This window comes from Cygnus atratus, chromosome 12 (genome assembly GCF_013377495.2).
Source record: "Cygnus atratus isolate AKBS03 ecotype Queensland, Australia chromosome 12, CAtr_DNAZoo_HiC_assembly, whole genome shotgun sequence".
NCBI lineage: Eukaryota > Metazoa > Chordata > Aves > Anseriformes > Anatidae > Cygnus > Cygnus atratus.
In genome coordinates, this window is record NC_066373.1 from 1692599 (window position 1) to 1718661 (window position 26063).

Here is a 26063-nt window from a genome sequence, read left to right on the forward strand (position 1 = left end):
CTTGTGCCTTCCAGGAGCAGTGATGCAAGAAGGAAAAAAAGTAAATTAAAAAAAAAAATCGTGGTAAAAGCCCTTTGGTTCATTGGAGAGTGGTTGATAACATCAACCTTTCTGCTGTCAGCTTAGTATCTTGTTAGTAGTCTACAGTGATTTTTCATAAGGGCTCCTGTGTCTTTAAGTGATTGGGGTAGGTGCCGGTGAGAAGACCCTATTGTTTTAATGTAAAATGCCAACGGGGTTATTCCTGCGCGGTCTGTCTGATTGCCCTTCTCGTCAGCGTGAAGGGATCGATAAAGCCTTTTCTGCAAGGGGGATGTGAAGTCAAGTAGAACCTCACAAATAATGACATTTGATTGTGGTCCTCTGAGCATATGAGCTAGCCATTGATCGCTTCTGCTTGAGAGCCGACGGAGGCTTGCCGATCTGCCCATCTTCTGGGGTCTCTTCCAGACGGTTAACACATTAGGAGCAATTTTTGTTCGACGGGGTTGAAACTTGGCAGTCACACTCGGAGGTTTCTGGTCATTCAGAGCTCCGGCCTGCGAGGCTTTCGCTGGGAATTGCCAGGGGAGTGAGAGCGGCCACTTAACAGCGCCGTGGCAAGCTGGTAAGCGTGGCAAGGGAGAAACAACGTTCCTGGCTTTAATTAACTGTTCTCTCCCTCTAATATGAGCACAGTTCTGCTGCCCTGGGTCTCGTGTGGTGGGGCGAGGAGACCTGACCAGGAGACGGACCCCAGCTTTGCTGCGCCGCTATCGAAATCCGCAGCCGCTCGTCGAGTCGGAGCGATCTGGGATAGTGCCAGGGTGACGAATTGCCAGAGGGCTGACGTTGACACAAGTGGTGATTCCATCGCCTGGCTGAGAGCCCAAACTGGCAACCGGCTGTATTTGTCTCATGTCTATATTGACATAGCATCTGTGGTCCATTTGCTCTGGAAATTAAAGCATAAGCTGTGCAACCGATTGCCGCTAGATCTTACGAACGGAAAAACAATCCAGGTTACACAATTGCTGGGAAGAAGAGCAGAAAGACGTGCTCGCTGAAAGGTTTACCTGATGTGCAAGAAGGTTTTTTTTTATTTTTTATTTTAAAAAAAAAAAAAAAAGATCGCTGGAATTTCTCCTACAGCAAACAGGTCTGCGCGGTGGTGCAAAGCACTGCCTGTGCGAGAGCTCTGGTGCAGAAGCCGAGATACTTCTGGTTGCCATCTGATGCTCTTTTATTGGTTCCCGTAGAAGCAGAGCTGATGTGCTTTAGATAGGATCTTCTGGTTTGGCTTTCATGCTTTTATAGCTGAGGAGGAAAGCTCCAAGAAAAGCTTAAACACAGGGTGACCTTTCTACTTTGTTTGATCAGTGTTACTGTAAACATGCAAATTACCTTGGATTGTGTGCAGAGTGAAATATTAGGCATGTGCTTTAACTGGCTATTGATCCCCTGCATATTGTTATTAACAGTCTGCCAAAGAAAGAGCTTTACGCAAATAATAACGGGCAAAGTGGTGGCTGTGTGGGGTTTTGTTATCCTGGTGGGCAGGCAGGCATGTCCACCTACCTCTGTGCTCTTCTCCGCGTAACGTAACTTTACTTTTGAGGGAAGTTGCCGTCCTGTTGGCAGTGGCAGAGAAGCTGAGCCAGCGCCCAGCGTAAATCTGGACAGTTCCTCTGCTGCCCGTGGAACAAGGTGGCTTTTCTCCGTCTGAGAATTTGGCACATCTGTATTTACTGGTAAAGCCTGCAGTGTCCTTAGAGGCTGTAGGGCATTTGTCAGATCAGGCTTTTACAAGGGGGAAAAAAAAAGTTTAGTGAAGAGCAAGAAATGATTGAAAACGTTGATGTGATTTAAAATGGTCGTCTAGTGACCATCACCAACAGGAAGAGACTCCCCTCCCTCACCAGGTCTGTTGTGCTCCAGCCTTACGGGGGAGCAGAGCTGGTTTCCCTTCTGCCCAGCTGGAGGGCAGCTCCAGCTCTCCCAGCAAAACCCAGCAAAGGGCTTTGGCACATCCCTCCCCCAGCAGCACCCGTGACCAAATTTGCACGCTTTCCAAGCAACTGGAGGCATTGTCCAGATGCTCCAGAGTGTGCATTGTCTCATCGTTAAATGCTGCTCACATCTCGGGCAGCTTTAGTGTACGCTGGTTTGGCTCCAGAAAATAAAAGCAATCCAGACCCGAGGATCCCAGCCTTGCAGCTTGCTGGTGTAGCTGACTTCTCTTTCCACCCTGAGAACTGAAAATGCTTTGAGATAAGAATCAGAATAAAGTAGAGCTTGTGGATGATAAGTTAAACGTTCTTTTCTGTCAAATGGGCAGAAGACCAAGCTCCACCAGCTGAGTCTAAGTGCATTGCTTACTGCGATGCTGGGCAGTGCCTTGATAGCAGGGGTGTGAGGATTATAATTTTACTTCTTGTACTTTGTTCATTTGCCAATGACCGGGTAGAAAGCATTTTGAGCTGTCTCTGTCGGTTGGATATTAGCAGTCACACACTACATAAAAATAATAACGGCGTGTTATATTTGTGGAGATAAAGTTGGAAAGCCTCGGAAATTTAAAGTGTGGTTTCAGCAGCGCTTTGGGAGAGTTATTTCTGTGTCATAAAACAGTAGGTTTGGTTCTGGCTTTCCCCAGCAGACTACCTTTGAGCAGGGCATTGGCTGTTCAGATTAGGAGGACAGCTTTTGGCTGGAGGCACCAGGCGAGGTGTCGCAGCACCTTTCCGAGGAGTCCCTGGGACGTGGCCTGTGCTGTGCTCTGGAGCCTCAGCCACGGGGAGCAGAAGACGAAATGCAAACAGAGCAATGTGTAAACAAATACCCAGGAGACTGAAATCTTTCAAACTAACTCATTTGCAGCTGAAGAGTATTGTACCAATTAGCAGGCTCTTAATTAAATCGCTTGTTTGATTTGCATCCAAATTATAATTTGGATGTTATGTAGGCTTTGATACCTTTTCATTAACTGTTCCTTTTGGAAAAAAAAATAATCTATTTTTCACTCGGTTTCAGAGGCCTGTGGCATCAGAAGGTGGGAAGGTCAATCATTTTTGTATCCATTTAAAGTCCATTATTGGTCGGTCACTACAACCTATCAAGCAACTCTCTTATTTTTCCAGTCAGTGAGTCAGGAATCCATAGCTCTGTGCAGATAAATGGGATTTTATGGGCTTCTAACCTTCTTGCTTTATTGAAAAGCAGAATATTAACTGCTCCACTGACCAGCTGTCCATTAAAAACACGGGATATTTTTAGAAAATTGTTTGCCAATCAAATCCTACCCACATCTGTAGAGAGCCTTTCAGTTTGTTTTATAAGCAAATCCTGCAGCTGCTTTCCCACCTCCAGTGAAATATTCCCACTTACCTTCTCTCCACGTCTCTGTCCGTGTCTCGGGGCATTTTGAGGCTTTGTAAGGGCGCAGCGTGGCAGCTGGAATTGTAAAACCGAGCTTTAACAAGTCCGTTCGGTGCTAGCCCTTGCTGGTCTGTGGGGCCCCCTGCTTTATTTTCTGTTCAGTGAAATGAGCGCTTTACATTTTTTGCTGTTCCCAGGGCTAAATGAGCTCTGTTAGCCCCCCAGACCAGGCTCTGGGTTATTAGGGAGCTTGGCATCTGGCTAATAACCGGCTGGAGCTGGGGAGACGCAGCCTGGCGAGCCGTGCGAGGGCAGATCTGCATCTGCTCTGGATTTGGGAGCAGACAGCTCGCTCTATCCCTCGGCAGCCACCGAGCACTTGAACCTGTTGCTGCTGGCAAACAGCGAGTCCCAGCCCTTGTGCCCTTCATGCTGCTGCTGCTGGGGAAGTCCCAGCCTCTCACCCTGTAGACTTGAATGTTAGCAACAGGAATCTCTCTGGGCATAACGCAGTTCTTTCAGCACAGCTCTCGATCCCAGGTGAGTGCCTCAATGCCAGCTTTGAGGTGCTGTAAATCAGGTCAGCAAATGCACCCGTTTCTTTAAAATTAACCGGATTTGCTTTGCTCTTCAGTGAAGCAGATCCATCAGGCTTGATGGCATGACAAGTTTTCAGGGAGTCTGGCGGGTGCCTATTGCCTCTCAGGGTGATGCGCCTTGGTTTGGCCAGGTCTTTCCCCTGGGAAACTGATGCTTTTTGATGAGAATTGCCATATGATCTGAATCTGTTTATTTCTAAGCCATGGAAACCAAAGAGGGAAGATGCTTTCCCCATGAAAAATTCTTATGATTAAATGGTTTCATGTTTTTTGTCTTTCGTTTTGCCACTTCATTTTAATGAATATTTTATAGAGATTACTTTTTTATAAGGCAAAAATGTAAGGCCTGCTTCAGCTTTTATGTCAGTACAGTGCCGATGTTGTCACCTTGTTTTACCTCATCAGATCAGAATCCATTTTGGAGACTATAGTGGATTCTCTGGGCTTAACCTAATTCTGGGATTTGTGGGTATGTTGGAGCAAGATGCTGAAGAAAGCAGCGCCAGCTAAAATGTTGCTCCCTCACCTGCTTCACCCTTGATGACCTATTTTCTTCTCTTCACTGCAGGGCATTGATTTCTGCCCTGGGCAGAACGTCTCTGGAGTGACAACGCATACGCAGGAGGAGCATACCACACTGCCGCTGCTCTTCCATCTGGGGAGGGACCCTGGAGAAAAGTACCCATTAAGGTGAGCCAGTTCACAAAGATGTGCAAACCCTCAGCACTGTCAGTGTATGCTTTATATGATTCATTTGCCTCAATAGCTGTTTGTTTTTGGTTTTGTTTTTTTTACAATCTGCTTGAAAACTGTCCCAAAAAAGCTATCGCTAGTGAGAACAGTAAATAAAAAGGACCAAATGTTTTCAGTTGGTCGAGCTAGATGGATGTGCGCATGTCCATGGCTCCGCTTGTGATTCTTGTTCTGTGTCCTAGCACCCCTGCTGGAGGAGGCAAAACATTTGCTTTTGGATAGAACAGGAACTAAGTAAAGGGCAGGTGTGGAACGAAGCAGTGGTCATGAGTGTGTGCACTGGAGCTAGTCTACTGCAATTCCCAGTGCGTTTTGGGGCTAGGGAAGAAACATCTAGTGATCTTCCCATGGTGTTTTTCCTATGCGCTGCATTGGAATCTGTGAAGGCAAATTGGGTAATCTTCCAATTTCCTAGCCCCTGCTAAAGGAGCTTCTCCAGACAGTCTTTGCAAAAGGACTTTCTGCCCAATCCTTTTCCCTCTCCGGACTCTCCTGGCTATCTAAATCCATTTGCCTATAAGCCTACTATTGTAATATTTATCTCCAGCACACACCATGCCCTGAGAGATTCCTGTAAGGATTTATGTAGCCATCAGCCAGCGCAGTCCACACATCAATCTGGCATCTCCAAAATGGCTGCCAAGGTGTCCCCACCTCCCTCCCGCCTTCCGCTGACTTCAGTTTTACCCTCTGGCAGAACAAGATGCAAACAGAGGCCTGCAGCCTCATCCCTCACTAGTGGCCCTGACTCAGGGAATGTGGAAGTAAATAAAGGGAAAACCAGTGCTGCTGTGACTGCCTGCGCAGAAATGGTTTTGTGCAGCAGCTTTACCAGAGAGATGTTTTCGGAGCTGACAGGGCTGCAATTACTCAACTGTTTTAAATAATTGAGTGGATAGACTCGCTCCATTACTTCCAAAAGAACTGAGCCTGTGCTGTCCACTAAGTGTTTTCACTAGAGAGAGAAGGGGAGGAAAAATATTTTCACTTCTCTCTCACTTAACAGACGAGCACCCTAGAGGTACATTATACAGCGTATAAAGCTCTTCAGAAGCCCAGCACGTTAGCTCTTGCTTTCTATTGCGTTTCAGCACTAATGAATAAAGCAACTCTGCCGCTCCTGTATTTTAAATTCAGCTCAGTGAAATGATGCTACTGGGTTGAGATTCCAGATGAGATTATGCTCTATTCAGTTTAACAGCTATTTTATTTTAGGAAGATGGATGGATAGAAGAGATCTCTCTTTCCAAAAATCAAACGAATGGTAGTGTTAACTAAACTGTAGTTTGTCTAGTATTTGTGTACTCTCAAATTCTTCCAAAGCTGAGGGAGAGGAGATTTTGCTTAAAGGGTGTTTGCAGGACACATGCTTCGCTCTTGTTAAATGTTCCTTACAACCACCGTGGGCTGAGCATTGAAATAAATTCCGGTGTTGCATCTGCAGTCACTTCTTATATGGCTTCATTGATTTTTTTTTTTTATTATTATTATTTTTTTTGGACACTCAAAGCTGTTTCTTTGATTGAATTTTTTACCAAGACAAATACCCGATTGTGGAAAGCTGTGATGTTGTTTAATATACAGACCGTAATAGAAAGCTTCTTCTAGTAAATGAATCTTCCTCTCTGCAGCACGTTATGTTGCTATTGTCTCCTCTCTGGTCACAATGGAAAACTCATGGGAAGTGGGTCTCCCTATATCCAACGTGGTAATTAAATTATCCTCATTTGTGGAGCTGTTTCTGTTGTGTATTTTTATTTAGCTTAATTATCCCCCTTGGCAGCCAGCCTGGTGGGAGTCCCGACACTGATGTTTCTCAGAAGGGAATCCAGCATTCCCCTCCGAGCATGTATCTGTCTGTCCGTACATGCTGGGTGTATTCGGATTGCTTGCGCTCCAGCCGGAGGTTTTTGTGTGTTCGCGGTCCATGTTGGCCCCGCTCCTCCGTTCGTCCTCAGGCAGCCGTGGAGGAACAGGGTGTATCGTACAGCTCTTCCACCAGCGTGGCTCCTCTGGAGAGTCACTGTGTTGCCAAAGCATTTAGAAAACATTGTGTTGCATCCCTGATTTCTTGGTACCTTTCCCCCTTTTATTTAATTTACTTTTACTACTCTGCCTTGTTAGATCCGCACTGGGTTTCGTTAGTTTTTTTGCTGCTGTTCTGAAGACTGGGAAGAGGCAGCACGGTACACTGATTTCCTCTGTTTCTCTGCTTTCGCTCATTTATTTATTTATTTATTCCTTATTTTAGTGCTACCTTTTCTTCTCCCTAAGATGATTTTAGTCATCTGTTACGTCTCTTGATTTGAGTTAGTTTGGCACAGGGTCTCATTCAAAATCACCTGTAAAGAGGTTTCATTGCTTCACTTGAAGGACAGGCATCTCACACTCCTCCAAAGTGATTTAGTGCTTATATATTTGGTCTCCTTTTAGGATCTTAGGAGGTCTCAGAGCCAGGGCATCCTAGAAATCAATCAGATCAGTCAGCTGTGGCAACGCTCTTGGCTTACACTCAGGCAGTCTCATCTGAAATGGCTTTGGGTCATGACACTGCGCACACAAGGTACTGTGTGGTTTTTTCAAGGCTTTGATTTCAGTTCATCTCAGAACGTGGGGATTAGTTTTTTCAGTCTTTCTTGGAGAGCTAAAGGGATCACTGAAGATTCAAGCCCTTCAAGATCTAGAGACAACACGTATAGTTTTCAGCTCTCTGGGTCTTGTGAAGCAGGACAAGTCCTTCCTCTTCCTGACACAGCTTGCTGGATCTCCTGGAGTTTGCCTGGAAACATTATCAGCAAAAGCTTCTCTTCCCCAGGAGCACTTTTCATGCGGTGGAAAAAATGGCCAGGCAATTACAGGCAGCCCCTGTTATCATGTTGAGGACACGTCTGGCAGTCCGGAGCCATATGGCACCCTGCACTTCTGTTCCTTTACGTGTACGATCGTGCATGCATCCCTCCGCATGTCTGACTCGAGGAACAGAGCCTCCCAGCAGGGCAGCGACTCTTCCTTCCTGCTGCTGCCCCTCTGTTTTGGGCTGGATCACCTCCAGCATCTCGGCTGCTGCCAAGGGGCATAATTGTGTTGGTCCCTGTTGCCTTGAAAGATAATTGCTGACATTTCTCTGTCTGGGTTGGGACCTCACCCCGGCAGTCCAACAGCTTCACCAGCTTTGCGTTTGGTTGGTTGGAACTCACAGCGATGCCAAAAGCACATTATGAATTCTCACGCTGCCTGAGCTTGCCCAAGGCACATTCACATCATCACATCAGTGGGCTGCGTGGAGCAGGACCCCTGTCCTGTAGCTGACCTTCAGGACTCGTGTGTTCAGCGTTGGCATCCGATACATTCACTACCAAGCTTTTATCCCTCTCTCTTCTGGAAGGAGGAGGTTTTTTCTGACAACTGTGGGGTTCTGGAGTTGAGAGGAGCTTGGCAAGCTCTACGTTTATATGGCTGCAGGAGGAGGTAGGGCACGAACATGTCTTACAGGTACTGATAAGGCAAAATTGACATCTGGAGAGGTACTTGTAATAGGAACACCTGCAATATGAAGGTATATGTAGGCAGTCTGTTTCAAAGAAGGGTGGTTACTGGTAAATAATCTTTCTTTTGGTTGCCAAACATGGTAATGTAACTCTTATATAAGTTACCTTCTTATCTAGTCCTTGTGTAGAGAGGAGTGAACTTTGTGTATCTTGTCATCCAAGAGATTGACTAGATCTGTGTAGGCTGTGTGATAGAAGTTGTTTTTTTTTTTGCTCGTTTGTTTGTTTCGTAAGCTCTCAACTTTTAAATATAAATGAGATTGTGCGTTAGGCACTACACAAAGCAGAAGCGTTTCTGTAAGTCTAAGCAGTATTTTGCTTCTTCCCTAGATGCAATGTTTGTTTGGTTTTCTCTTCATATGAAAACACTCCAACTGTGGAGTGCCTTTGTTACCAGATTTATCAGAATGCAGGGCTAAAAGCTCTGGGTCTTTTTCTTTACTCAAGTCTGTTATATTCATGGTATTGTGGGGCCCCTAAATAACACGTAGGGAATTTGTTTCTTCATCCAACCTCTATTCAGTCAAATTATCTGTTGGTATCTTCACAACCAATTGTCAGCTTTATTGCCCAAGTCAATGATTATTGGTTTTATATGCTTTTATTAAAATTCTTCGTGCCAGTCAGGAAGAGCACAAGTAATAATACCAAGCAAAATCTGGCTCAGCTTAAAATACAGTTACCAAAACACACCACACGAACGGAAGTACAAAGTGCGGTTTGGGTCAGACTCCAAAGCTGCCAAAGGAGTTCATACCAGAAACCTCTGAAATTGTCAGTTTGCACCAGAGGTCCAGAACAAAGCCTTGATAACAATTAAGTGCAGCTCACACCTTGCCGGTACTCCAGGTTAATAGCGACTTCTGCTTTGAACTATTGGCTCTGCTCAGAACTGAGTTTAATAAATTGTGAATGTCAAAATACCTGTATTTTACTTAGGGCAATAGATTTTACTATTATGGGGAAAAAAATGGAAGTGATAAGGCTTGGTTGATGAACATAATGATTTTAGAACACATTAATTAACAAAAGAGCTCACAAGTGCCTATTTTGAGCAGATGGAAAATCCTGAAAATCATCAGAGAGGTAATTGCACTGGTTATGGAACCAGAAAAGACGGGGAGAAGCTCCTGAAGGGAAGCTAAAGGGGAAAGGATCTGATAGGAAAGCTGCCAGTCTCACCGTACCCATCAGGGCAGAAACCTCTCTGTTGAGAAAAGAGAGAAGGTGCAAAACAGGGGAAAAAAAAAAAAAAAAAAGGAAGGGTATAACAAAGCCAGAATTTTGCCCAGGGGAGATGCTGACTCCTCGTCTTGTCGAAAAAAAGGAGGAAATGGCAACAGCTGCATTGCAGGAGCGAATTCGCTGCTGCCACAGGAGAGGTGGCTTTGAGGAGAACTACAACTCTGGAAACCGTGGCGAACGGTGGATAAAAAGCCTCAGCGATGCCAGTAAGAGCCTGCTGTCCAGCACTGGATGCATGAGGGTGGTCAGAGGTACAGGCGCGACAGCCGGTACCACGGCCACCGCTGCAAGGAAGAGGGCTGAAGAAAAACGTGAGTGTGCAGAGGACAGTCCCTGGCCTGGGGGCTAAGAACAGCAGCAAACTCCTGCTGATCGATGGCTGCTCTCTGCCGGGCTCAGCCCAGGGTTAGGACTGCGCTGCGGCACGCTGCCTGATCAACCTGTAACTTGGGCTTAACTGCCCAGACCCACAGCCTGCGGGTGTTTTGATGAGTCCCTGTCTAGACTAGAGGGATGCTGTGTACAAAGGAACAGTGGAAGTAAAAAGCCACGTGAACCAGTTTCAAAAATGCAACATGCTGTTTGAAAAGGACAATGTCCCGTGTCCAAATAGGTCCCGTGGATGCTGCTGGACCAGAGAAGTGGCTTCCAGCATGGGCTACCCCGCGCTTTTCTATTTGATTCCTTTCCTGTTTTTCTGTGGCCCGTTGAGTCTCTCCAGTAACTGCAAGTTGCCACGTTTTGGAGTCCTAAACCCGTTGTCTGTGTCATCTATTGTGCAGACTTCACATTCCAAATAAATTTGATAATAGAAAAGAGGAACAGAGGAAGACTGAGTAATGGGACAAGATCAAAACTTGGATGCCGTATTGCAGAGCAGCCTCACAGCACTGATAACAGATAAAATCAAATTACCTGAACCTGGGTGTGAGTATTTCACAATTAAAAACCAAAGTTTTTTAATTAAAATAATTCCTCTGAAGAAGGAATTAAAGTACACAAATCGTTAGCCAAGTTTTGTGCTCTGCCCTGACTTCATGTGCGTCTGGCGAAACATGCTGTAAATCCGAAAGCTGCCGTTGAGAGCCCGCTGTCAAATTTCAGTGAAGTGCTCTGCAAAATAACCACTTTGGTACGTTCCTCTGAATAATAACATGGTTCTGTCACTGCCAGGGCCGAGATACGGTGTTGTGCCCATATACGAATCATCAGGAAGAGATCGAAATTAATACATCAAGATCTAGATTTAAAAAATGCTGAAAGCGCTCGTTGATTTCCTGCGGTTTGAGTGTATTTATTAGGCGGAGAATCGCCCTCTCCTCCTCCTCACGGCTTGGGATGTCGGCAGACCTGAAGGCAGAGGACTGAAACGCTGCTCCAACACCGGAGGCAGGGTGTCAGACAAACCCTTCTCCTCCCAAACCCGAATTTCACCGGAGGGCACGGTGGGGTTAATAGCCGAGCAGGTTACACTCGGAGCTGTTTGGCGAGGGAGGAGATGGGAGCAGATTGCCAAGGCACAATTACACTAAATGAACTAAGCACGGGCCACACCTGTGCCTGGGAGTCCGTGCTCGCCATCCAGCCCTGATTGGCTCTCCAGAGACTTCCCGGAGGTAAAGTGTCAATTAGTGTAATGACCCTGGACTTTGTCCACCCCGCGCGCTCATTCTGAGCGTGGAATAATTCTGTGTACGCTGGGGGATGTCTTTTAGCAAACTCCTCACAACACCACCTGCTCACCCTCGCTGCTGCGCTCTCATTCTTCCAGTGATATTCCCAGCTCTCCTTCTGCAGGATTGTCGGGCTCGAATAGAAAATGCGGCGTGCCCTGGAGGCAGCGAGGTCTGGATCCTCATTCAGGCGATAATGCCTGAACACCTGTATAGATAATATTATCTTTTCTTGTAGTAGAGAATGCAGCAAGCCCTGCCCTTGCAGCCCAGTCCTTCGTTTGCACTCAAGGAAAGGATGGGACTCTGGTGTAAGAAGAGGAGAGGTTCTTGTCTCCATTAACAACTCAGACCGATTACCATGAAGCAATTATCCCCGTCTTACATGCAGATTAAAGGCGTTCTTCCCTTCCAGATTTTTGTCACGAAATGCATTTCTTTCATAGGGCTGGAGACAGTTTTAACCCACTGCATGCAGTCAGCAAATACTTGACAAAACGTTGCATGGATGTTGGGTCTTGTTAGGCGTTGTGGAGCTGAACAGCTCGGTCTGAGCAAGATCCGAGCTCCTCAGAGTAAGGAATGGGGACACTCCAAGTGCTGTGATCCTTCAACAGCAAAAACAGCCACCAGCACCGTTTTGTCTCAGTGCTTACTCCGGTGTCACTGCGAATGCAAGCCCCGGGTGAGTGCCATCCTGCAGGCCTTGGAGACCAGACGTGCCTCTAGGTGAGGGGCACAGCTCCTGTGATTAACTGAGGCATCTGAAGCCGATCTTGGGTGATCTTCCAGCGTTGAATGACACCTTACGGCACTCTGTCGCTGTTGTGTACTCGGACACCGGGAAGACAGCTGCAATCGGATGTGTTTTAAGCTAGTGTCAACAGGTTTAGTCAGCTTAAGAGCATGTTAAGCCCTACTGAGACAAGGTTTATAGGTTAGCAGTGTGACTCGGAGCATAATCTATACATGTTCTTTAGCTTGAGCCAGCTTTGTGCTTACGTGAGAAGTGCAAGTCTTTTATACGTGCCAAGCCATTTCTATCATGCTTTGGGGAAGTCATTCAGCCTATGCTAAATGCTCAAATAATCTAAGAGTGTAGGAGCTGCAGGGGAGAGCAGTTCAAAACCACCAGGAGCTGAGGTTAGGCCAAGATTTCCTGTCGCTGCTGAGCTAGCTGAAACAGCCAGGAGCATCCCCAACATAGGAATTAAAGCAAGAGGATGATTTAAATGACGTGAGCCTACTTTGTTATGCTGCAGCATTCACGTGTCTTAGGTTGCTAATGAGCAACAATGCTGTGGATAAATGCGGTATTCAAGATTACAGCAAAAAGATATTTATTTTTTTTGCTGCAACAGGACTGGCATATTTGGAGCAAAAACCAGCAGTCGTGACAACATATTGTTTATCTTTCATCCAGACCACAGCTGTGTTTTCCAGTGGTCTGTCCAGATTATAGCCAATTTGGAATCATATGTATGAAAAGCCCTTTCGAAGGATGAAATTGGGCTCTTTAGCACTTAAATATTTGCAGAGATGCTGTGGAGCTTAATTAGTTAGCAGCAACACTATCTTACGGGTCCACTTCCAAAAGAAGATCTTAAATGCTGGAGAGATGACACAAGTATGTGACAAAAATAAACACGTTAGGTAGTTACAAGAGCAGCGGCAGCAGAAGGCATTAAATGATTGGATATCTGCGATATCTGTTAGACTCTAACAATTGATCAAAGTATGTATTAATTCACGTTAATCCTTAATACGAGGCTCTTAACGGAGTGTGATTAGCTAGGGTTTGGAAGAGCTTCCCAATCCCGAAACAATAAGTGCATTAGAAAATCTTAAAACGCTGCAGCACGCGTGTCTCCCTAAGCCACGTTTTATCGCCGTTTACATCACTCGAGCGTGTAGGCTCTGAAATAAAGTCTGTGACACCCCCGTTTCCTCCGGTCTCAGCAGAGCAGGCTGCAGCTCCGCTGTCCGACACGCTGCGTGCACCCCTGGTGCTCGCTCTGGTTTTAGGTACACTCCCTCCGCGTGCTTGCCTTTGTTGCCTTTTCTCTCTGCGTGCAGGCTCTCCCCTGTTGGCCGTCCTCTGTGTCAACACGGGTTAGCTTTAAGCACTCTCCGCCTCTTTTAAGGATCTGTTTTGATTTTTTTCAAGCGTGCTGCTGCGCTGGCAGTCCTGCGCGCGTTTGAAACGCGACCAGAGGGCTTCCAGATAAAATCTTGCCGAGCTGAAAGGCCACTGTGCCACCAGGATGCAACGCTCCAAACTCATTGAGCCAAGCGACTGCTGCCTTGAGTGTCCTCATCAAGGGCGTGAGTCACAGATGGTCTTTGGCAGCTCCCAAACTTCTGCGGCCCTCCTTTTTCAGCAGCCTTTGGCATAAGCAGCTGCTTGCTGTGGGAGCTAAGATGGGATGCACGGGGAGAGGAGCCCGCAAATTCGGGAGCTTCGCAGCAGCAACCTTTTAGGGTGGTCCACGCGGGTCGCACAGCTGATCCTGGTGATTGCCTCTCCACCAGGATACGGCCAGCTGGGTGTGAGAGCAACAGATTAGTTTGCTAGAGCTTGTCATTTCCAATTCCCTTCCGGTTCTCTATCAGCAAAGCTCAGGCCCATCCCCACAATCAGCTTCTCCCTGGATGGCTGCCGAGATGTGATATTTATAGGGTTTACTGGAAACTGTTGGCACATTACTGGGCTTCGAAATGTGATTGTTTTTTAAAGAAGGAAATTAGCTGGAGTATGGGGCTGGTGGCCAGCTTGGACTGTAAGCAAAGGGAGCCTGAGGTCAGGACCAGGCTGCATTGTTCCTCTTTTATCTTCAGAAGCAATTTGCCGCTCTCTGTTTTTGAAGTGGCTCTTAACGTGATGGACAAAATGAGATCATTGGGTAGCTGTCCTCCATTTTAGGAGTACTTGAAATATTAGCGAAGTACACCCTGAACTGCTTGAACAAGTACCTACCGGGGTAATAGTTTGGATGAAAATCTGGTAATTTATAACGTTTTATGAGGGCTTGGAGCATGACAGATGGGTCCCAGCTTGGAATAATAAAGCCGTAATGGAAGAATGTAGAGGGGGCAGAACCCCAGGGTGGGTATTGCGAAACGGAGGAGGTATTCTTGTCTTGGACAAGTAACTTCTATTCTTCTCCATCTTCCTGCTTGCATAATATTAGTTCTTTTTACTTGGTGATTGTGAAGTTTTACTAGCTAATGGTTGGTTGCGTTCGAAACCCTTAGCTTAAGAACACTCTTGAAAAACAAAGTATTGGCATTGACTTCGCTTCGATAAATGCCTCCGCGCGATGCACGAGCTACAGAAAAGCCCTTGAAAGAGCGAAGGATGAAAACGTCCAGAACTGGGTGACCTCACACGTGGCACTCTGGGAGGTGGCCTTGGCTAGCTTGTTTAGGCACTAACGTGTCTGGCAAGGTGTTTGTCCTGCATTCTGGTTTCCCCAGACAATCATTTAAAGGAGGACAACCCCAACACCCTTCCTTGTACACGCTGCCTTTGCCAATGGCACCCCCCTGGGAATCAACACAAGCTCGCAGCGTGTCTGCCCAACTGGGAAGCAAGGCACCTGGGGCCAGCAGTTTTCCAAGCTGAAGCCCCACGCTGATGATCCGCGGGGAGCCACGTGCTTCTGTGCTGGGGAGAGCACACAAGCTGCCTGCCATCCGTGCTCCCCCAGGCTGGGCAGCTCAGACCCGCAGCGTCCAGGCCCAGCCAGGAGGGATTCTGTCAGCTCAGATGCTTCATTCCCCTATGGACCCGTGGGCGGTTAGTGTCGGCTGCGTGTTTACAGGCTCTTCTCCTTTGCTATGGCCCAGAAAAAGTCTGACGTAGCTTAGTGATGTGGACACTTTAACAATGCTCTGTCTCCAAACAGTTGCATTCTGGAAGCCCCGCTAATAAGTTCCATAATTTTTTCACATTCTAGTTTTGCCAGTGAAGAATACCAAGGAGTTATGGAGCGAATATCTGCCGTGGTGCAGCAGCACAAAGAGACCATGGTGCCAGGAGAGCCACAGCTTAACGTGTGCGACAAGGCCGTCATGGTGAGTAGTTAAAACATTTAAAAACTCTTTCTTAAATTGTATTTTGCAAAGGCTTAAAAATGTCACCTGCTGTGGCTGGAAAGAAGAAGGAGGCTGTCCTTCCACAGAGGGGAGGGCTGTTTGTAACCCCTGGAATGCAGCAGCACAGGGTGGCTTGTACAAAGCGAGCTGGGTAATGTCTGCAAAGTCTATCAGCACGCTGTGGTAAGCTGTGACTTCCTTCCTTCGAGATATCGCGGTATCGACAACTGTAGATACTTCTCCTTTCTAGTCCCCCTCTGCAAATCTCACAAGTCCTCTACATTTCGAGTGGTGGGACTGAGACGGTGCCTCTTGTCTTTTTTTGTGCTGTATCAGTGAGTATCTTTGGTCCTGCTCAGTCCCCTCCAAGTCCACCTGTGCCTGTCTTTTCCAAAGCCCTTCTGGCTTGAAGCAGGCCAAGTGTTTCCAGTTCTGCATTCCGATTTGAATTGCACGTTGGAAAGTTACAGCTTGCCTTTCCTATCAAACACCACTTGCTTTGTTGTGAACCTGGAGAAAAAAAACGGATGGTCCATAGGAGATAAAGCTGTCAGATGACGAGAGTTTGTGTAGTTTAAGGGGATGTGCCTGTAAAGACTGACACGAAATAGTAACAGGCAAAGTCTTCCTGGCACTGGAATAATCTCCTCAAACAAACAGTGAGTACCTGCTGCTTAGGGCTTGTCTCCGGCCAGACAGAAAAGTGCAAAACGTGGGGCTGTCTCTTTAGTAAGAAGGCAAGGATCTTTTTTAGCTTTAAACATCTTCTAGTTTTGGATGCTAAGCAGCAAAAAAGATTTGAAGTACCATTGTTTCTGTGTTGTTTTGTTATTCAGCATCTCCCTTTACAAACACTGTTCTGTGCATCTCTGGGACTGTCTGGGTTCAGGGACTCTCTCAGTGCCTGCTAGAGCCCTTCACTGGAAAGGCATTTCTTTTGTGCTGAGTCCAGCTCCAAAACTGGTTTGTAAAGTGCAGGCATACACTGAACGTCTCCTGGACTTCATCCCAAACCCCAGCTCTCCCTCTGGGGCTGCTGACAGTCAGTTTTCTCCCTGAACGCACCTTGTTCTTTTCTCTGCTGGGCAGAAGTTTTGCCTTTCCTCTCACCAGACCACAAGCTGCCTCTTCTGCTTTGGCTGTGGCAATGTCCTGGGCTGAGCCAAGGCCAGTTGTGCCTGCCGTCTATAAGCAGGAGAGGTTAGCGGCTGCATCAATGGCCAAGCTCAAACCAGGTCATTCAGGCTGTCTGAGGGAGAAAGCCCTCCCCAGTGGGCTGGGTGATATTCTAATCTCGGTAGAAATGTTCAAATCTCAGCAGGAAGCTTTTTTACATTACCAATTTTCTGTTCGACGTACACTTCTAATTGGCCAATTACGCAGTCACAAAACTCAGATAAACAGGCACCAAATTATTGTCTGCCTTCTGAGACCAGAGCTAAAGATAACCAAATCTTCTCGGAGTACCAAGTACTGGTGGGGTTAGTTGGGCCCTAAACATGTCTTTGGGGGGTGCTGGGAGATAAACATCGCTTCTTAATGCCATGCCCCAAACTGTCTTCGAAATTCTGCTGGCCCATCTGTAGCATAGCCCACCAGCAGTGGAGATGGAGCTCCGCGGCGCTCTCAGCTCTTACAGCCCTGATCCACAAAAGGTGACTTGGACTGCGAAACTGAAGCAGATGCAGTCTGTTTTTTCCAAAAAAACCCGAACATTGTCTTTGTTTCTTTGAATCTCTGTTGCTTCTACAGAGTGGTCAAGCATCTGAAATTCCCAGTGGTGCATACGCATGTTAAAATTGAGAAACAGAGTTAGAAATCAGCATTAATTGCTCCTGAATCATCTGAAGCCCTTCGCGCAGCGTGGTGCCTTCCGCCAGATCTCTGCTGTGTGTGCTGCTCTGCCTCGGAGATAGCTGGTGTCTCACTGCCATCTGTTGTCAGCTAGACGGAATGGAAACCTGCTCCGGCATTTTTTCTGGGGTTAAGCTTTCCTTCTCCTCCATAGAAATTTAATTCCAAGCAAACGTAAATGAGTTGAAAAAATAAAATAAAATAAAAGGCGGTGGGTCAGAGCAGAACTGACCTTTAATAGGTGACAAAACTCTCCCGTGGATGGGTAGACCTGAAGAGAAAGGGGGTCAGAGAAAGACCATAAAAGATTTCTGAAGGCAGAATGGGAACCGTAACCTGCTGCTCAAATTAGCGCAGTCCCAAATTTTAAATGACAAAAAAAAAATTGAAATGGAAAAATTTTTGTACAAATTCCCTCCTCTGTTATTCCCTTTGGAAGCTGAGGTTTGCGGTGGGTTTCCTTTCTGATGCTGCTTCTGTGTTGTACGTATGCTGGAGAAAGGTAGTCCAAGAAACATGAAAACGAGGGAGGCAAATAGTTTTGGTCTGCGTGCATTGGAGCAGTTGCCTTGTACAAGTGCCCCCTGCTCCATCTGTTCCTGAATTCATCCATCAAAATGCCCATTAACGTACAGGCATTTTTCTCTCTCACACACCCTTGGCCTTCAAACACGGGTGCTCTTTACTTGTTTCCCAAAGAAAGTGCACGGATATCTTAATGCTAAGAGTGAGGACTCTTTTCTGGATCATAGGAAAACAGCTTCACCAAAACCTCATGATCTGTTTGCTCGTACAAGAAAGAGAGGAAATCACCAGAGTCCTGGCAGACTGCATTTGTACAGGAGAGACCACTGTACCCCAACAAAGGGAATCATCTGCTGTGTAACCATTTGTAGTCCTTCCTAAAGCCTTTTTGAACAGGATTTGGAGTTGGAAATGTGATGAGCCCGGCAGCATCAGTTGTGAGACGGGTTTTATTTTTCAAGGAGGACATAAGAGCATCTTTGTGAGAACTGAAAGGGGTCACGCAGGATACAGGGCTTAGCAGATACCTGATATGAATGTTTGACTTCGTTTTTCTGTACATTTTGTTTGTTTTTAACAGAATTGGTCTCCCCCAGGCTGTGAGAAACTAGGGAAGTGCCTGCAACCACCCGAGTCTGATCCTAAGAAGTGCTTTTGGCCTCATTGATCTTTCATGCAGCCCTCAGGAGCTACTCAGAAAAGCCATAACCAGCCGGACACGGAGTTTACAAATGCATGTCTTCTCATGTTGGCACTCCTGTTTACACAGGAAGGGTGTGATGTATATGTGATATCATCATTTGCTCTTCCAAAAGGGCCAGTGTTTATATTGCTAGTGCTCAGGGTTTAGCCTGTACTCCTCTGTTGTTTTAATTCTTTCCGTAAATGGTAAATTTTCAGCGAAGACTACTTCAACTCTAAAAGCTCTCTGGACAAGCACAACTTTGCTGTGAGCCCAGAAGCACCACGGATGCACCTTTCCTCAGGCTCCTTCCACCCAACCTCTCAAATCAGTGCTCGTGCGGATGCCCCAACAGTGGCCATGGGGTGCAGGAAATTTACAGTGGCCAGAAAACCCTGCCCAAACTCCCCTTGTTTTGTTTGCCTATCGCTTGTTGTTTTAACATTTGATTTCCATTGTGCACTCTTTGGACACCAACCTGTTTTTCGCCGTTCTTCCTAAACTTGCAAGTACTGGGTGCAGCTTTACTGCTGAGCATCGCTGCGTGCAAACGAGTGCTTCCTCCTGTTCTCGACCAAGGGGTTGGCTCCAGGGAGAAGGAACACCCTGCGTTCGTGCCATCTGTAGCTGCAAACGTTCACTAGGTCAAGTTCTAAAGAAATTTGAAGATAGTGTTCATGTAAGTATTGCCTTGTTGATGGTATGCAGCATGTTCTTGGGGAGCTGGGGGTCAGTTGTTCAGTTAAGGGGTTTCTTCATTTCCAAAAATCTAGGTCCAAATATGGTTTAAGTCACGCTTCTGGCCTCATGATCTGGGCCCAGCCAACTGCAGGCTCAGAAATGCCCGTTTACATCAGCTGTTAACTCTTGACCCTGTTTGCAGTGTATGCTCTCTGAGGAATTCTCCTTGTGCAAACTTTCCACAGCCTGGGTGCAGCACTTCTCTAAACAGAGTTCACGGTAAATGCAAATTCTTCACATAACTCCACATTGCAAATTTCTCGTCTGATTTTGAGCGTTTTTCACACTCCTCACTACTGCTAATAAATGTCTCTCGGACAGAACCTAGCCAGGTTATTGCAGGTCTGCAAGAATGGCCAGAAGCAATCATGACCGTGCCGCTTGCACCCCTCCTGCATTTGACACATGCCCTTTCTGCGTGGCATTTTGCTGCCTTGGGACTATAAACAGTCCCGCTTCCTTCCCAAGCAAAGCCTGGGGCTGGCGTGAGACGTGCTGAGAGTTTCTGTGTTAACTGCTGTGTTCTGCCTGCTACGGGCTTCTCCACTTTATGTTCTTACCTGCCCTGTAATCCCGAATGCTCTTTCTCCCCGTTCCCATGATTTATGCTACCTGTAATCTCCTCGGCAGTAATTCCTCATGTACATCTGATGAAGCTGGATAATCCTGTAAGATTGTAATGAGTACAGCCCTTGAGTCAGCTCTTAGCACTCCATCTATCAGAATCACAGCCAACACCACCGGCTGCCAGCCCCTTGGAACCTCACTGCCTGCTCATCTGCAGACGACATTTGTTTGTAGTCCAAATGTCTTAGCTGCTCTGCGTTGTTCCTAGTTGTCCCCTCTGGCATCTCAAGGCATTTTTCAGTTCACTCATAACATTTCTCCCTGTTTTGGCGTCGCGTGGTTAGCTCAAGTCCTGAGATTCAGCTCACCCTGGTGCTGGTGATGCTATATGAGAAGGACCGGTAGGAGGGCTGGCAGCAGCTGTGTGTGTCTGTCAGCACAGGAGACCACACAAAACCACCAGCTTTCCATTTTCTGGGTCTGGTCCTCCTCTGCATTAGCGTTTGTGTCACAAAGCAGTGTTCAGAGCCCTACAGTCCGCTATTATCAGCAGATAAAGATACCACCAGATGAGGGAGTCCGTCACTGCAACTCCCTGAGAACTGCTGTCAGCTCTCAAATAGCTCTGACCGTGTCTGCTGCAAACTGCACCAGCGCTTTGTCTTTCCTTGTGCAGCTTATTAAGAGATCACAGCACAGGATCACAGCTCATCTGAGCGCTAGCCCGGACACGTTTCTTGTTCTTAGCATTTGCAGCATGCACATTGTGAGCGTACCGAGTGCCTGTTACCCCGTGTCCCCTGCCTGCCACTTCATTCTTTTCTTTTTCCCAGCTTGCAGTTTTGCAGATAGGGCTTTCTCCCCCGTCTGCAGGACTTGCTTGGACAAGCCGTCCTGTTCTTAGCATGCTCCGTGTTTGTCTGGTTACCCAGCACCCAAAGTCATCGTCCCCTGCTGAAGCAGTAGGCACTCGGCGCATAGGTACTGGATGTAAACTTTGCACTTCGAAGGCTGGCTGCTACAACAGAGCTGACTCGGTGGTTGTTTACTCATCTGCTTCGTGTTCATCTATTATAAAAGATCAAAGCTTCATATGAAGAAGCGACTGCTTTGAATTTAAATAAGCATAGTAGTTTTACAGCTGGATGGCTAGGCAGAATTTTAAGTCGATTCCTTTCCCAAAGATGTACAGGTTTTAAAGTTGTGAGATGAGGAACCGATGAAGATAAATAAACTAATTTATCAGCAGTGCACGATATGGTTTGTCTGCACACACCTGTAAACCAACTGACTAACACCCTGGTTCGGGATAGTCTCACGGATGTGCCTTGCAGGTCATGGGACTGACTTGGGTTAAAAATAACTTGTTTTGTTTTCCCTGTATTATTTTTAACGTGGATCAATTTCGCAGCCCACACAACTGCCCGAGCACAATTGGGAGGCTGGTGTGGGGACCAGGGCAACGAGTGGCCTGCGGCTGCCTACAGCAGCCCAGCCGCAGGGATAAACGCCTGGCAGCCTGCAGCTCTGCTGGGGGGCAGCTCAAAGCCCCCCGAGGCACACCTCGGCTCACAAGGCAGCCAGCACGTGTTCCCACGTCTGCCCTTAACAGTTACCCGGAGCCTCTGATCCCCAGTTGGTCTGTGCCCCGTTTTGGGGGCATCCCGTGCTGGGGAAGGTGTTGGCTTCCCAGGGGGCTGCCTGGGGTTGTGCACACAATAGCTGTGGGTCTGGCAGGATGTACTGACCGACGGCGGTGGCTTCCTTTCCCAAGCTGCAAGATGTAGGGGCTGAAGGGAAGATGATGTCAGTCTAAGACTGCTTCTTTGTGGCACTCCTTCCTTTGTATTTAAATACGTCTCCGAAATGCTGAAAGCTTAGTATCTGCTCGGGCTGAGAGTCCAAGGAATTCCTCTCCTGCCTTTAATTTCCAATTAGCTGAGCGAGTCTCCCTCCTCTGCCCCTGAGGCTATGTTATCATCCAGCCCTCCATGCAGAGAAGCTTCTGAAATTGATGTAACTAATAATCGTGGAAAAAGTCCCACTGCATTTACAGTCTATGGCTGCAAAAATGGAGCCCTGATTTAAAAACCTGCAGCGACAAATGGATTATTTCGGTGGCAAATTAGTCTCTGCGGACCAACAATTTGGGGATCTGAACACTGGAATTGGAAAGCAGAAGATCAATTCCAAACACTTAGAGCCAAGGTTAATGCCCTTCAAACAGTATTGAGTGCAGCGATGAAAGATAACGTGCCTTTGCATCTTAAATGCGGAGCCGGGGAGCGCGGCATTAAAAGTGAAAATGGGAAAGTTCAGAGCAGAACGAGAGCGAGAGATACCCCGTGTGTGCTAATAAAACGTTTCGCAGTGTCTGGGGACTGAGTTTTCGGGCAAGTATTGAGGATGACAGCGGGCTTTTACTGAAGGAACTGGAACTAATGCATCGAGAAGGAGGCTGTGGAGCCGGGGCCGTTGGCTGCCACGCAGAAGCTGGCTTGGCGCTAGCAGCTCTCAGTACCTGCCGAATCGAGCCTTGCCCAACCGTGGTGGACGGCTTCCAGAAGCCTCCCGGGTTTGTGCAAAGTGAGGCAGCTGAGACGAAGCTCTCCTGGAGGCTTGAGAACGCTCCTCCTTCCGCTGAGGACATCTTTGCAGTCGTAATGCGAAATAATTCCAGCAGCTGAAGGAAGACCGTTTTAAGGTGAGAAGGGTTTCAGTCGGGGATTTGGGGGGAAGCCAGTGTTGGGAGGCAGCTCACTGCAGAGTTGCAAGCAGCCTCTCCAGCACAGCTAGATGAGAAATCTCCCCCCAGGGATCTTGCTGTGGTCCTCAGCACTGGGAAGCTCTACAGACTGCACTTTAAGAGTTATTCTGAGTGCTTCTTCGGTATCCAAATAACAGTTTTGCAGCTGGAGTGGCTTGTTTCCCGTTTTTCTTAACAGTTTTAATACTTGGAAAAACTCTTGCTTTTGTTTTCTGATGCTATTTGATGCTTTTCATTTGTTATCAGAAAGCGACACAGTGGTGCCTCTTGAATTAAACTGTTAGTATTAAAGAGCAACTGCAAGGGAAGAACTGAAATCCCATTTTAGGTTCCTTCTTTTCGTTGGAAAAAGTCTATTTTAGACACCGAGAGAAGACCCTGTTTGCTGGTTTTCTTCATATCCCCTGCCACCGTTTACAGTTTTGTTGTTGCTCGAAGTCTAGTTGGGATTATATAAATCCTAAATAAAGGGGGAGCCCTAGCCAAAAGCCTGTGGTCTCTTAGAAGAGCAAAAAACCTCTGCCATCCAGCTTCTTGAGAGAGCCAATCTGGCAGCCGACGTGTGATTCTCTCTGCCTTTTTCCCTCCTGGAGTCACTTAACACCCTTCTGGGCGATACGTAGGCTGGCGGGGCGATTCCCATCTGAAAGGGATAGGGGCAGAAAAAGCCGCCGGCCTCTTTGCCAGCAGCGAGGAACGCGCGCCAAATCCATTCGCTCTGGATCGGGCTCAAAATCCCCTCCCGGCCCTCCAGGCCGGCCGGGGAAGGGAGACGAGGTCTGTGCCTTCTCCCAGGGCCTGATCCTGCCTCCTGCAGCAGGCAGGGGGTGCTGGGCGAGGATGCTGTGGAAGGGCAGAGCTGGCTCGTGGCGCCTTCGCCTCTGCTCGGGGACGAAGCTAGCTCGCTGCTCAGAGCTGGAGCGTCGGTCCGGGGAGCTGGCTGGGGAGCCGCATTCTTGGGCTGTTGAAATAAGATATTTCAAATTTGATTTAAAAAAAAAAAAAGTGGTTTAAAGTGCATGCGTTTCTAAAGATGAAATTGAAATCAAGCGTTCCAGCGGATTTGAGAGGAAAGTTGAGTTCCCGTTTCCCCTTGTGAGGCGTGTTGAGATTTTGGGCACTTTGTTCCACTTCACGCTGAAGTTTTTAAAAATCCCCTAACGGAACAGAAACTTCCGTGCTCAGCACAGCTCTGCTGACTGCCTGGGGAAGAGTTAGCTCTCCAGCCTTCATACACCCCACTTGTGTGTTCATAACCTCAGTAACATCTCTCCCACCAGGATCTCAAAGCACTTTTTAACTCGCTGATTTTCTGCGTCAGAAGGAGAGGCGCGGACAGCGTTCCCCTGCCGTGGAGCCGTGGGGGGGGTCCAGATGCGAGGCTGTGGTTCTCTGCCAGGCACCGAGCAGCCCTGAACCTCCCCGAGCCGCAAGCGGATGCTGACACCTCCCGGGTGATATTCCAGAACTGAAGTCCTTTGACATCACATTTGGAAATTGGTTCTAGGAAAGTTCTTTTCGGATGGAAACTGCAGTAGGAGTCAGCGCTGTTGTTTGAAAGGTTGAACAATTACAGGGAAACTAATTTAGCTCGGATGTTAAAACCAGTCTGTGCTGGTAGGTGCCGTCCTTTGAAACGGGGGATTAATGAGGTGAAGTCCTGACAAAAGATTTGAGAAGCGTTTTTAAACCCGAGCTGGCACGTGAGGTAACTCCTGGCAGCTGAAGCGTTAGCAGTGCGACTTGGTGTAACCTCTCGCGGGATGGTTCGGGGTGGAAGGGACCTCACAGATCACCTCGTGCCAACCCCCCTGCCGTGGGCAGGGATGTCTCCCACTAGATCAGCGATCCGCTCTCTTTCTGGCAGAATTGACATGTCAGAGGGTCCTGATCCTGCATCAGCAGAGGGAGCCCCCCCCCCCAGCTGCTTCTTCACCCAGCTTTGGGACGCGAAGGGAGCGGTGGGAGCCCTCGGCAGCTCGTCCTGGTGAGAGCTGCTGGTTTGGTGGGGTCAGTAAGCACAGAGCCTGGGAACCTCGCTTAGAAAACGAGGTGGTGGCTGCTAATAACGGTGGTGGCTGCCTAGGAGGGTCACGAATACGAATTGAGTTGCAACTCTGAAAAAAAAGTGATGAAGCCCCCAGCTTATGGCTCCTCCAGGGGTGCGAGGCAGAAGGCAGGGCTGCCTGGCTTGGTGCTCTGGGAGGCTGCAGAAGGGCCCTTTCCCACCTCCCGCTCGTTTCCATGGGTAGGCAGAGTAATTCCATCGCTTCCACCCGCCAGGAAGACGAGGAGCTGCTGGCCTAGCTCGCTGTCCAGTGTTGTGGTTGGTGAGCTTACAGGAGAATCCCTTCCAGGTCTGCGGGAGCACGGCCGCTGCGAAGCCCCTGTTCCAGTGGACGGCTGCGTGCCTCATCTGTGTTTGCTTCGCTGGAACAGCTGTTAGGATTCTTCTGGTGCCAAAGAGATAATCTGACTTCAGGGAAAATCTTACTTTGTGGGGGAATGGTTGTGAAAGGAGGCACGCTGACCTCCTGTGTGGGCTGGCTCTGGCAACAGAGAGCCTGACAAGAGAGGGAACTGCTCTGACCTTCAGCTGGTGCCCCAGCAGCCATCCCTTACACAGGTGCCTCGTGCCAGGAGGCACCTACAGATGGAGTGGGAAGGAAACAGCAGGGGAGGATTCAGCTGCAGTGAGCAAAGAACCAGAGGCTGCCACGGGACGGGATGCGTAGGGTGCCGTGGGGCAGGCAGGATCGGGTGCCTCGCAAGCTGATGAGATGAGCACGAGCCCATGGCAGCCGAGGTGCGGAGCAGGCCACCTTCTCCTCCTGTCGGCTGCTCCTGCCATGCCAGACCTCGGCTGGGAGCTGGAGGGACCCGCGGGGTGTCGGGGTGACCGATCCAGATGGAGCAGGGGAAGGATGCTTCGTGTCCCGTTCCCCGCTGCTGCAGCCCTCGGCGCCCAGCCCTGCACCCAACCACTGCGAAACGGTAGCTGCTGGCTCGCCGCCCCATGGGGGACACAGCACAGACGGGCCCTAACGGCTGTCCCAGGGGACGTGGAGCCGAGTTGTCCCCTGGCTGTCCCGGGGTTTGGAGCTGAGTTGTCCCCATACAGCTATCAGCAGCGGGCACCCTGCTCGGCCAAGGGTGCCGCACGGCAGCAGGGCCTTTACTGCAGCAGGGGGCTGTGCCCAGCTGTGCCTGGAGCAGATCCAAGCCCCAGCTGCTGCCCCAGGAGACGCGGAACCGTCCCGTACGGCTCCCGACCCCAGCTCAGGGTGCGGGGGCGCACGCGGGGAGCCGGCAGCACCCTGACCTGCCCCACCACCGTTTATCTCCCCCGGTGCCAACCCAAACCGGAGGCTTTACAAACACACCGTGCGGCTCCAGAGGTGCACGAGGCCTGCCGAGAGGCAGAAAACCAGGAGATAGCCCAAGAAGCGTGCTAACAGGGCAGGGGGAAGGGGCTGCAGCGGCTCCCCTGGGCATGGGGGACCCCCCTCCGGAGGGTCTCGGGGAGCCGGGTCCCGGGCACGGCAGGCAGGGGCTGGGCGCACCGGGGCGCACCGGGGACCGGTAGGGCCGGGACCCCCGGGAGAAACCCGGCCCGATCCCGGCGCAGCCGCACCGGGGAACGCCCGGGGGGGG

The 26063-nt window shown here is 48.6% G+C and overlaps 1 protein-coding gene across 1 annotated transcript in view; it reads left to right on the top strand.

Moving 5' to 3' along the window:
* The window catches only part of GALNS (galactosamine (N-acetyl)-6-sulfatase), a 45356-nt gene extending 26039 nt beyond the window's left edge, over positions 1-19317 (top strand). Inside the window, exons 12-14 of the mRNA XM_035566208.2 lie at positions 4525-4646; positions 15135-15252; positions 18233-19317. Coding sequence (XP_035422101.1) covers positions 4525-4646; positions 15135-15252; positions 18233-18319 — 327 coding nt within the window. The 3' untranslated portion in view covers positions 18320-19317. The remainder of the gene's footprint in view (positions 1-4524; positions 4647-15134; positions 15253-18232) is intronic.
* Positions 19318-26063: the final 6746 nt, after the last annotated feature.